This window comes from Fomitiporia mediterranea (assembly GCF_000271605.1).
Source record: "Fomitiporia mediterranea MF3/22 unplaced genomic scaffold FOMMEscaffold_8, whole genome shotgun sequence".
NCBI lineage: Eukaryota > Fungi > Basidiomycota > Agaricomycetes > Hymenochaetales > Hymenochaetaceae > Fomitiporia > Fomitiporia mediterranea.
The window spans coordinates 1-12,052 of NW_006760393.1; the positions used below are offsets into that span (position 1 = coordinate 1).

A 12,052-nucleotide genomic window follows, 5' to 3' on the forward strand; every position below is an offset into this window, starting at 1 on the left:
CAAGCCTAAACCCTAACCCAAGCCTAACCCTAAACCCTAAGCCTAACCCTAACCCTAACCCAAGCCTAACCCAAGCCTAAGAAAATATAAAAAACAATATATTTTTTTTATAACTTAATTAAATCTTACTCAAATTAATAATTAAAGTGTTTATTTAAAGTATATTTAAAAAACATAAATTTATATTAAATAATTATTAAATTTTATATAAAATTAAGTAAGAAATAATAATTATTTTTTGTTTACTTTTATAATAAAAAATAAAAAATTATTAAGTATAATAATACTTATAAAAAAAATAGTAAATTTTTTAGTTCTAACTATTTATTAATAAGTTTTACTTTTTTTAAATATATTTAAACTTTATTATTCTTAATAATATGTTTAAAATACTTACTATTATTTTTATAAATATTATTATATATATAATTTATAATTTTTATTATATTAAATATACTTAAATATAAAATCTATTATAACTTAACTAATACTTAACTAAATTATATAATTTAAGTTATAAAAAATATACTTTTAAAGTATTTTTTATATTCTAAAAAAAATAAAGTAAAATAAGTAAAATTTAAGTAAAATATAATATAATATATAAGTTTTTCTTATATTTTATATATATAAGTTTTTCTAACTCTAAAACTAATTATATAATACTATAAACTAGTCTAAATAAAGAATATAACTTTATTATTAGTTTACATATTAAATCCTAATTAGAATATAAAATAAATATATAAGTATAATATATATTTAAGTTTGTTAAAATTAAGTATTTTCCTCTAACCTTTTTATACTTAGAAAAAGTTCTTCTAAATATTATTTATGTTTATAAATTTATTCTAAATAAATTAAACTAGTTTTAAATAGTTTTAATAAACTTAATATAAATTTCTAGTTTAAATAAAGTAAAAAGTTATTATTCTATATATTACTTTAATAATACTTTTCTAACTTATATAACTTTATTATAATTTATAAAAGTACTTATATTTAATATATTTTATTTATAATAAATTTACAAATATAAATAATATTTAGAAGAACCTTTCTTAAGTATAAAAAGGTTAGAGGAAAATACTTAATTTTAGTAAACTTAAATATATATTATACTTATATATATATTTTGTATCTTAATTAAAATTCAATATATAAATTAATAATAAAGTTATATTCTTTATTTAGACTAGTTTATAGTATTATATAATTAGTTTTAGAGTTAGGAAAACTTATATATATAAAATATAAAGAAAACTTATATATTATATTATATTTTACTTAATTTTTACTTATTTTACTTTATTTTTTCTAGAATATAAAAGATACTTTAAAAGTATAATTTTTACAACTTAGATTATGTAATTTGGTTAAGTATTAGTTAAATTATAATAGATTTTGTATTTGAGTATATTTAGTATAACAAAAATTACAAATTGTATGTATAATAATATTTATAAAAATAATAGTAAGAAAAGTCTAAAATGTATAAAACTAACTATTTTACTCTAGTTTCCTTTATAGTTAATAAATTTTTTTTAGTCTTAAACTGTATTCTTAAATTAAATATAAATGTATTAGAGTAGTTTATAATAAGTTTTATATAAATATGTTTAAAATTAAGCTTAAAACAAATAAAGTAAGTAGAGTACTTATAGTAAAATCTCTCTATTTGTTTTAAACTTAATTTTAAACATATTTACATAAAACTTATTATAAACTACTCTAATACATTTATATTTAATTTAAGAATACAGTTTAAGACTAAAAAAAAAATTATTAACTGTAAGAGAAACTAGAGTAAAATAGTTAGTTTTATACATTTTAGACTCCTCTCAATAAAACAGAATAAGCAATCTATTTATAGTAAATTTAGTATGTAAATTAATTATTAATGTATCTAACTAGAATAAACAGTTTTCTAAGCCTATATGTTTAGATTTGAGACTAGGAAAATTATATAAGGAAAAACAGCTAAAATCTATGTATTTCAGTTTTTACAAGACAAGAAAAAGAGATAATTAAAAACTAATTTGATAAATATATTCTACTATTAGAAACATGAATTTAGCAACTTATTTAAAGTAATTCTATCAAGATTTGAGTGAGTTATAGTACTTTTTCTGTATTTTGCAACTTTGTAAAAAAAAATCATATAAACTATACTACAGTCAATATTTTTGCAAACAGCTGTAATTATTAATTACCTATCAAATAGTACATTAAATAACAGCAAAGTATAAACAAACAGACAAGCAAACAAACAAACACACGTTCACTCTAGTTTTATGAAAACCTTTCAGTAGACTCCTAAGCCAGAAAAGAACAAAGTCCAGAATTACATCTTAAGACATATTAGAATCTGTATCTGCATTTTATAAGTATACCACTTGTACTGTTCCAATTAAGTAATCTTCAACGTCTTCCGCGACCGCGTCCTCTCGCTACTTTCCTCCGCTTCCTTGGGCTGGAAGCCAGGCTCGTTTTTCCTGGCTCTTCGGCAGCTTCATCACCCTGTTCGTCGACGCCCCCACCTGCATCTCCAATAGGTGAGGCTCCTGCTACGCCTCGCAACCCGTTCCGACGTCCTTGTACACCCTCGATTGCGTTAGCACCTGGTTTACCACCCAGACCTGCATCACTTTCTTTGCCGTCGCCTGCTAGTCCCTCAACGGCTGCAGAACCCCCCAGGCCTTCGTTTGTGTTTATTTGCTCAGTCATATCCGTGGCAAGACTCATTCCAGAACTAGGTGGTACGGTCGCACCATCCGAAGCACCCTTAGCTTCCTTCGTTACAGCGTCAGCTCTCTGACCCCAATGTACGAAAACGTTACGCCCCGCCGAATCACCAGGTCCTGTAGTACCTTGACTAATTTGGCCTGTACTATTCGGAGAGGTTCGTTCTGCAGAAGTCGCAGGTCCCGGCCTTTGAACCGACGTGTCTGTTGACATTGGCGTTTGAGGTGGCATGGACGCTTGCGTTTGTGCACCCTGTTGTGCACCAAGTTGACCCGCTTGTGCTTGCTGATGCTGCATATAATACTGCGCGTATTGTGCGTATTTCGCATATTGCGCGTATTGATGCTGATATTGCTGAGCGATGCGTGAAGCCTGGGATGGATCGTTTGACAAAGGAACAGACACGGGAACAAGAATCTGGCGGAATTGCAATTGCTGTTGTTGCTGAGAGGTGCTCGGAGAGGATGCTTGGTTTGTCGTCTTGGGCGGTCGACCTCTTCCCCTTGCGTTACTCGAAGGCGAGCCAGTAGCCTTTGCTTTCGCCTGCATACGTGCAGACGACCGTGTCTTCGAAGCAGACGTTGAGTGAGTAGATGCACGCGTGTTTGACGTGGAGTGAGTGAGCTGAGGGCGGTTCGGCTCCTCCCCTTCTCCATCCCCGTCTCCCTCCCCGTCGTTTTCGCCATCGGCATCCTCTTCAGCATCAGCATCCGCATCCGCGTCACCGTCACCATCAGCATCCGCGTCAGCCTCCGCATCAGCATTCTGACCAGTGAGAGCCGGATCGACGGGGAAAGCCATTTCGATGGGCATCATCTGCATACCCATTGGCGCTCCCTGCATGGAATGCATATCCGGCATACCAGGCATGTCAGGCATACCCGGTAATCCAGGGATGTTCATGATTGGAGCAGGAGGAAATCCACCGTACATTCCCGGCGGGGCACCAAAAGGCATGTATCCGTGAAGATTCTGCTGAGGTTGGCCCTGATCCTGCTCGCCATCAGCGTCCGCATCCTCACTACCTTCCGCGTCATTGCCATTCTCGTATTGGCTCGCATTAGCGTCTTTTGAACGGCGCACTCTTTGACGGGGAGCCTGCATCTGCCCCTGTACCATACCAGCTCCCGGGTTGTACATGTTGACATTCCAGGCGGCTTGAGCCTGCTGCTGCGGGTGTTGTTGCTCTTGTTGGGACGCGAAAGCTGTCGCTGGTGCAGACAAAGGAGTACTGGCCTCTCCGTTCGTATTGTGTGTTCGGAAATGCCTCCGCATGTTACTCGAGACGTTGAAGGCACGGCCGCATCCAGGATAAGGGCATGGGAACGCTGTGATGTGCGCCAACGACTCAGCCCAGCCCATAGGAAATGAAAATAGGGGGTTCACTCACGTCGCTCGCCTGTATGCGTCGTCAGATGGATTTTGAGGCTACTTGGCCTATTGAACATCTTTCCACACATATGGCACCGGTGTCGTCTGTCGTTTTTCTTTCCCGTGCTGGTTGTTCCACCTCCTCCACTGGCCTTGGCCATGCCGACGACTGCAGCGTCAGAGGGGTCCATGCCATTTGCAATATAGCCATTGTTGTCAGCAGCATCTGCAGCTGCAGGATTTGCAACTGCAACTGGCGGGGCCGAGATGGATGCAGGAGAGTTGAGGTCGACGTTTGGGGCGAATACGAAGTCTTGCTTATGGAGGGGCTGATCAGTGCCGATCCCCGTACTCGCAGCCATGGATCGCTTCGTGCCACGCTGCCGAGTCGTCATTATCAGTCAAGGTGTACTCTGTACTCGCACTACTCGCCCGTATCCAGAAATGTTGAGTGCAAGTGTGCTCTGTCCTGGCCCCCTCGACGACGCAAAAAGCGAATGGTTGCGGTAAAGAAACAACCAGGCGTGGATCGGTTACTTTAGGCAACTTTTAGTTACATAAGTCGTATTACATCAGCATGCTCATCCTTCCATTTGCAGTCTGAAGGATATCCCGACTCACGCTTTCGAAGATCGTAACTTGAAAAAAAAACCGCCTTATATCTGGCGCCAACAGTGTACCTTTATTCTTCTCCTCAGAAAGACTGCAGTGATCTTTTAAATTCTGTTCCTCGTGCTCAGTTGAAGCAGTTCATGATCTTCGCCACCACGTCAAGCAAGTACCTCCGTCCCTGGGAAATGTCTATTTCCTGCGTCGTGCACCTCTGGAAGATGCTTTCACGTTCTGCTACTATCTTACAGTACACGCACCTCCCTATGTCCTAGTGACATCACCACTGTTAGTTGTATGCCTTTTATATGATGACAAGTACCTTTTCTCCGGTCTGGTCACCATAAGTGCTACCAGTCTTTTCTCACTTTCTCAAATCAAAGTTGGTGAGGCTATAGTCCTCATTTCTGGGTTTGCATTCACTCAGTCAGCTGTCGACATTGGTGTTTTACTGCTCCACGCGATAAAAGCCTGTATTGTTATTTGAGGTAGTTTCACTTACAACACCAACGATTTACCTACTTCTTCACAACTATTTATTGGATTGCTTATCGGTACAACAAGAAAATACTTATTACACCTTAGCACCAATCACCATGCGCGATGGCCGCCATCAACGATTATACTGGTATTTTTTGAATAATTAGACGGCTGTAAACCATTGCAATGGCAAATTACTTACTCGCTTCCTGTGCAGAATGACGACGTGTCCAATGCCAGCCATGTAATCACCCCTCTCAACTCTGCAGGTTTTGCAGCTCGTACAAGTGGATTTTGCGTTTTCAAGTACTTGTCGACTTCTTCCCCATGCTCAATTCCAGAATGGAGGCTAATAGTAGAATCGTCAGGTAAGTACATCATGTCCAAATACTGGTCTACTCACTCTGTTGGGAAATATCCCAGGGACAGAGAGTTCACTCTAATTCTGTCAGGCCCGAGTTCGCATGCCAGGGAGCATGCCATCTGGATACCGGCAGCCTTTGTCGTACTATATGCAGCAAGTGGAGCTCCTCGGAAGGCTACACTTCCAGTTGCAGACGTCACAAGTACTATACTCCCCGGTGTCTCAAGTCTCTTCATCTGCCTCGCGGCCCCTTGTGCAGTGTAGAACATGCCATTCACATTAACGCCCATGACCTTTCCGAATTGTTCTGCAGTCATATCAAGGCACGGTACGGAGTCCACAATACCAGCATCTGCAACACAGATATCGAGTCATCCTTCTTTTCGGGTAATCCCTTCTATGACTTCCCAAACGGCAGTCTGGTCGGAGACGTCCACGCTGGCGTACTCAAGGCGAGCACTCTTCACGAGACCGAGTCTAGAAACGTATGCTTGGGTCGCCAACCATTCCTCAGATGGTCCTTCACTGGCAGCCAGACAATATACAGTCGCACCGGCTTCAGCAAGTGCTTCAGCCATCTCTAGCCCGAGTCCTCGACGACCACCGGAGACGACAGCGACTCTTCCCTCAATAGTGAACTCTTTCTGCAGCAACGTAGGTGTCAGAGAGATGGTTGGGTCTACTACTGCGCGTAATGCTGCTTCAACCCCGACAAGAACAGTAGAAGTGGTACAGCCGTTCTGGATAGAGTTGGCCATATTGCAGTACTAGCATAGGCGGGATATCGTACTTGGGGATGGTGATTGATGCCAGGTTTGCCTATTACAATGGCCATTTTATATTGTGGTTAATGGTACTTGGGCGGGGATACCCGCGGAAAATGTTCACAATGCCAACTTCTCTGTAAACTTTCACTTTCAGTTCAGTACGTACGTTATCTGGAGCATAGGACAAATAACACCTATTGAGTCGGAGCACAAAACGTCATCCGAAAATGTATAATATACAAGCGATCGAGAGTGAGCCGAACATGTATATAGTGTAGAGGTTATTTTCTTAAGGTAGAACAGAGGATCAATCACCCTACGGGTTCCATGTGACATGAAGTCATCAAACTCCACTGCAAGAAGATTTGGTACACAAAGGTACTACTATTGAAGCAACTGAATAGTTGTTTCGGGTGTGAGCTATGTGGCCAACTATACAAAGCAGCAGCAAATACTGTTTGACTAACTGCTAGAGGATAATCAAGACAACAATAATAGTTCTCACAATGTATTACAGTGATATTCAACTCGGCCTCTTTCCAGCCAGGAATTATTTCTATCTCCACACAAGGGAGTCATCAAAGTTCATGAACTATCCTGCACAACTTCACTTTGTTATCCATTACAGTATGTATGAGCATTTCACCAAGCATGCTGTCTGCCATCAATTATTATACTAAACATGCATTGTATCAGAAGGGATACACAAGCAGTACAAGTAAAATCACTTACTTGCTTCCATTGCAAAATGACAATGTATCAGAGGCCAGCCATACAACAGCTCCCCTTAGCTTGGCCGGTTTTCCAACTTGCCCTAGTGGAATACAAGATTTTATTTTCTTAAGAAGTTGGGGGTTTGTATCAAAGTAGTGCTGATTTATTCTGGTGGTACAACAAACATAGGGTTAATATAAGGAAATAGAAAATGGACCTACTCACTCAGTAGGTATGACTCCTGGAGATAGAGAATTCACTCTGATTCTGTATTGTGTAAGCTTACACACTAGGGATTTTGCTATCTGTGTACCTGCACCTTTGCTAGTACTGTACAGAACTACTTGGCAATTTGGAATTGTACTACTCTTAGTAATTGAAGTTGTGAGAATGATGCTCCCTAGAATTCCAAGTTGGACCATTTGCCTTACTACTGCTTGTATAGTATAAAACATACTGTTTGTATTCACAGCTATAATCTTCTCAAATTTATTGTGCAGAATATTAAGGCAGGGAATATCTTTATTAATTCCTACATTTGTAATACAAATGTTGAGTCATCCTTCCTTTTTTACAATCTTGTTAATGATACCCCTAATTGCTGACTGATTAGAGATGTTAACACTACTATATTCTAGGCACACATTATCTCCAAGCCTGAGTTTAGAAACATATGTTACTATAACCTTCTATACCTTACTAGGAGTTGTACTAGTTCCAGAGTAATGTACAGTTGTACCTGCTTCAGTAAGGGCTTTAGCCATCTTGAGTCCTAGACTGTAATGACCCCTAGTAATAACTACTACACACTTATTAAGGGAGAATTCTTTTTAAAGTAATATAGAGTAAGAGACAAATAACAGATCTGAGGCATACTGTAAGACTACTTTAATACCTATTAGAGATGGACCTGTGTCTGTCATTAGGAATTATACTAAGTGTTTAGTCCTTAAGATAGTATTTGTATTATTATTTCAGTTTCTACTTACTAGTACTGATAGCTTTGTGTTATTTAGATAGATAAGGTTATACAAGTACACAAGTCATATGTTGACAGTACCTATAATTGGTTCCATGTTTAGTAAAAGGAAGAGAGAGTATGTTATGTAATTGTAGAGGGGTAGAAACAGGAGAAAAGAATCATTGTTAGTGACTCAAAACAGTAAATAAGACTGGGTCTGAAACTGTACTTAAATAATCCTCCTATTAGAAGTATTAGAAGCTTACTAACTTGTAACAAATAGTATACAGGATGTTAAGGTAGTGTAGGGTACAGGGAAACATGAGTACATGTTAAGAACAAGCTATTAATATGTTTGTACTGTATAACCATTTTGAGCAACTATAGTGTATGTAAGTATTATAATTGTCTTTTTCTGTTAAAGTCTATTATTATACTAGATCCATGTTTTCTTAGAAATTAATCTGTTACTTGTATGAATTGTAAGGCTCATTATAAGAAGTGTGACAGACCTTATATATAATATGTAAAATACTCTTTAACAAACTCTTAACTTTTTACATTCAGACTCTAAATCTTACAGTCTAATTAAGGATAACTCTGACTAACTACTTATATAATTCTAGTATACTGTGGCCCTTGTCATAAACAGAGTGAGAAGTTAGGAGGAGGGTTTGAGAGGGCTCTACTACTCTAATTAGGTTTAGAATAAGTTTAGACTGTTAGGCTTAAATGTTAAGTTAGGTTTTAGTTAAGATTGAGAGAGAGGAATATTTATTTTCTTAGGAAAAGTACTTTATTTTGACTTAGTAAAATGTGAGAGAAACTACATGTAGCTAATTGGAGCTAACTAAAAATGGGCTGTAGGACTCAGAGTCTAGATACAAAAAGTATACAACTCCTTTAACACTATTTAGTATGTTTACATTTATATAGTACAGATGTAAATGAGTACACTCTGTACTACCTTACTAACATGTTTAAAGCTTAGTAGGTTTACTGTACAAAACCTTAGATTGATTACATATATAAGTAAAGTTGTACAGTAATTCATACTTTACTATTACTACTAACAAACTACTCACTTAACACAATAGCTTTATATTCTACAATCTGTACAGTTTTATATACTGTTCTTGTAAGTAACAATACTCTCAGGTATTTCAATCACATTCTGATTCAGTTTCCAGGCAGTCTTTTCAATTATACTCTTAGGACTTACTACTGTACATATTTAGTATACTACTCATTTGTCTCCTCCTAACCCTTTAAACAGTAGACAGAGGTTCTATAGTGTACTTTACACATATATACACACTTTACAATTGAGTCTAATTAGTAATTGTCTCTACTATTCTTTCAGATCCAATTGTTACAGAGCTCCTAGTCTACTCATTACTAGCTCTTATTTAGTCCCCTCTTGTGTTTGTGTTTCTTTTCTGCTCCATGTCTTTCCTTGTTCCTGACTTTCATAAAATAGAATTCATATGATTCATAGTTACTATGAATACTACTTTCTGTTACTTGTTTAGTACAAGCTGACAGGCTTAGCTATTCTTTGACTAATGTAGCTTGTTAGAGTAGGTATATCTATAGTATCATTCTCATTTCTTAGTCATATCTTTACTTTTCTTATCATTTTTGTTGCTTTGTTCCTATACAGTATATATAGCCAAATCTGCTAAGCTTCTGCTTGTAATTCCTCACTTACTACATGCTTACTATAATAGTTACATTTGTATAGCTTGGTTAAATAACCATTACTGTACTTGTTATTACAACACTACTGTATACTACTGTAAACAGTTCTTAGACTGATCCTACTCATAAACATTAGGTATACAAGGGAACAAATCCTAGAATGAGTAAATATTCATAGTACAGTGTTCCTGTGTGATACACAAACCTCTTCATCAGACACTTCCTTTAGTGTAAACAATTTCAATGTATGTTTATGTATGTAAGTAGAAGTAAAGGGTAGTAATACAGTCCAGAATAGAATAGTAGTAAATGTAATTAATATTGTATCTTGTTATTCTGTATGTCATAAGTTAATGTTTTATTGTTTTTGACAATCATTTCATATAGTATTGTTACAGTACATACAAATAAATGTAACAAGTAATCAAGATATAAAGCTGGGTGATCTGAAAGGAAAGGTAATGTATACAAGGATCATCTGTTAGTGACTATACCATACTATAGAGAATACTTCCTTTCAATACTAAAATGTCATTATCCAAGCTGATTTATTTGTAATTGAATAAAGTTAAGATGGGTGCCCTTGCCAGTATAATGTTAATCAGGGTTCAATATGTGCTGTAGTGAGCATCTCTACAATACTACAACAGATAATACAGTTCTTCAAATCAGAACTCAATACCTGTAACAGTACTCATGGAAACTTGTGTCAGTACATTTTGAATTCTAACCTACTAGTATTAGGTAAGTAAACCTTGCAAACTACCTAGTACACATTGGGGAAATGTTTTGTAGTAATATATCTGTCACATCAATAAGCAAAATTGCACATATATTGAGAAGAAAGACATAAAGTCTGTTTGCCACTTACACATAATCTAGGAGTCTCATCCTTGTTGTACTGACTTAGTTCTACAGTAATGAGTAATGGCACACAATTGAGCAGCCAAAGTTTCGGAACTTTTGAAGAAACTGTAGCAGATGATATGTTTGGAAGGTCATCCGTTCCAGAAGATGACCCCAGGACAAAAAGATGGAGTGATGATCCCCTCTACAGAAAACTCGAGTCTGGTTGTACTCTTTCCTACAATCATTTCGGATAATGCAACTAATATCCAACTGTACTTTGTAAAGAAGCAATGAAGCAGCTTAATTTCTATGGTATCCATCTTCAGAAGGAAGACATGGTGACATCCGTATTTCGTGGCAGGCAATACATAGCTTGCATTGGTTTGTATTTTATCAAGCCAGTCCTTAATTTTTTAAGCTAACAAACGAGTACTCCGAATTTGTGGCATGAACTGCAGGAGAAGATTCTGACCCATCAAGGAGAAGCAGCACAATAGCCAAAACAGGGTCCCGTGCACCACTTGTTATTGAGGCTAATATGGTATCAGTGTAGTGGAAATGTGGATGCTCTACAGAAAAGAGGCCCTTACCTACTGGTAGAGGAAGTAGCTTCAAGAAAGCGCGACTTCGCCTTCTTCTGGCACTCCTGCAAGGTGCTAATAGCCATAAATGCAAGAGGTATACACTATGTGATAGGAGTGCGGAGATCGAACAAGTCAAGGCAGCAATTAAAGCTGTCAGGTAAGGGAAATAGGAGTGAAGAAGGAACCTGAGGCGAATCAGGGATGGAAAGCCTACCTGGAAAAGAAAAAGAACTATTTGTTAGAAGTAATTTCCAAAGATATGTATGTGGCACGGCACATACAACTATGGAGCAAATAGTGTTGGGGGCACTCTGCCCTGAACTTAGTATAATCTTCTTGATGCTAGAGTATTATGCATTGTTACATTAATAATTGATAGAGTCGAAGTTGATGAAAGTAGCCTGTCAGTGTAATTGTGTGTGTGGAATGACAGTATTAACCTCACTATTTGTTGGGCTAACGACGGTTCTAACGGTCGGGTAATCCGATCCAGTGCAATCGTATAATATAATCTTCTTGATGCCAGAGTGTTGTTGGGCCTTAGAGAAGCTGCAATGCACCTTTACGTTAATGATGAATTGAGTTGAAGCCGATCAATGACATTAATTTTGCGCAAGAAATGACATTCAGACAGACAAAGGCAGACAGTATTTAGTCGCACTGTTTTTTTGGGGGGATCAACGATGACCCCGACAGTCGAGTGAGTAATCCGATTCAACACAATCGTCTGCCGAGCATCTCTGCAATAATGTCGCAACAGGAGGTGATGTGGGAAAACAGTTCGGAAGAAATGCGGCGGAAAGAAAGGAAGGATCAGGGGGGAATGACCAATGGAATCACGAATCACGACTGATTTTCTCCGACGGTGGATCGTCAAGGATTTACCTGTCCATGTCTATCACTCTTT

At 37.2% G+C, this 12,052-nt stretch overlaps 2 protein-coding genes across 2 annotated transcripts; both read right to left on the reverse strand.

Moving 5' to 3' along the window:
• Positions 1 to 3,984: 3,984 nt before the first annotated feature.
• FOMMEDRAFT_47023 (uncharacterized protein) lies at positions 3,985 to 4,220 on the reverse strand (the record flags this gene model as incomplete). Its single annotated transcript, XM_007267904.1, has 2 exons — positions 3,985 to 4,073; positions 4,136 to 4,220. Coding segments are annotated over 2 exons (174 nt in total), but the record flags the coding sequence as incomplete, so codon positions are not given.
• A 1,096-nt stretch (positions 4,221 to 5,316) lies between these two features.
• FOMMEDRAFT_135039 (NAD-binding protein) lies at positions 5,317 to 6,327 on the reverse strand (the record flags this gene model as incomplete). Its single annotated transcript, XM_007267905.1, has 4 exons — positions 5,317 to 5,350; positions 5,408 to 5,554; positions 5,609 to 5,862; positions 5,974 to 6,327. The coding sequence occupies 4 exons, from the start codon at positions 6,325 to 6,327 to the stop codon at positions 5,317 to 5,319; spliced, it is 789 nt and encodes a 262-aa protein (XP_007267967.1).
• Between the last annotated feature and the right edge of the window lie 5,725 nt (positions 6,328 to 12,052).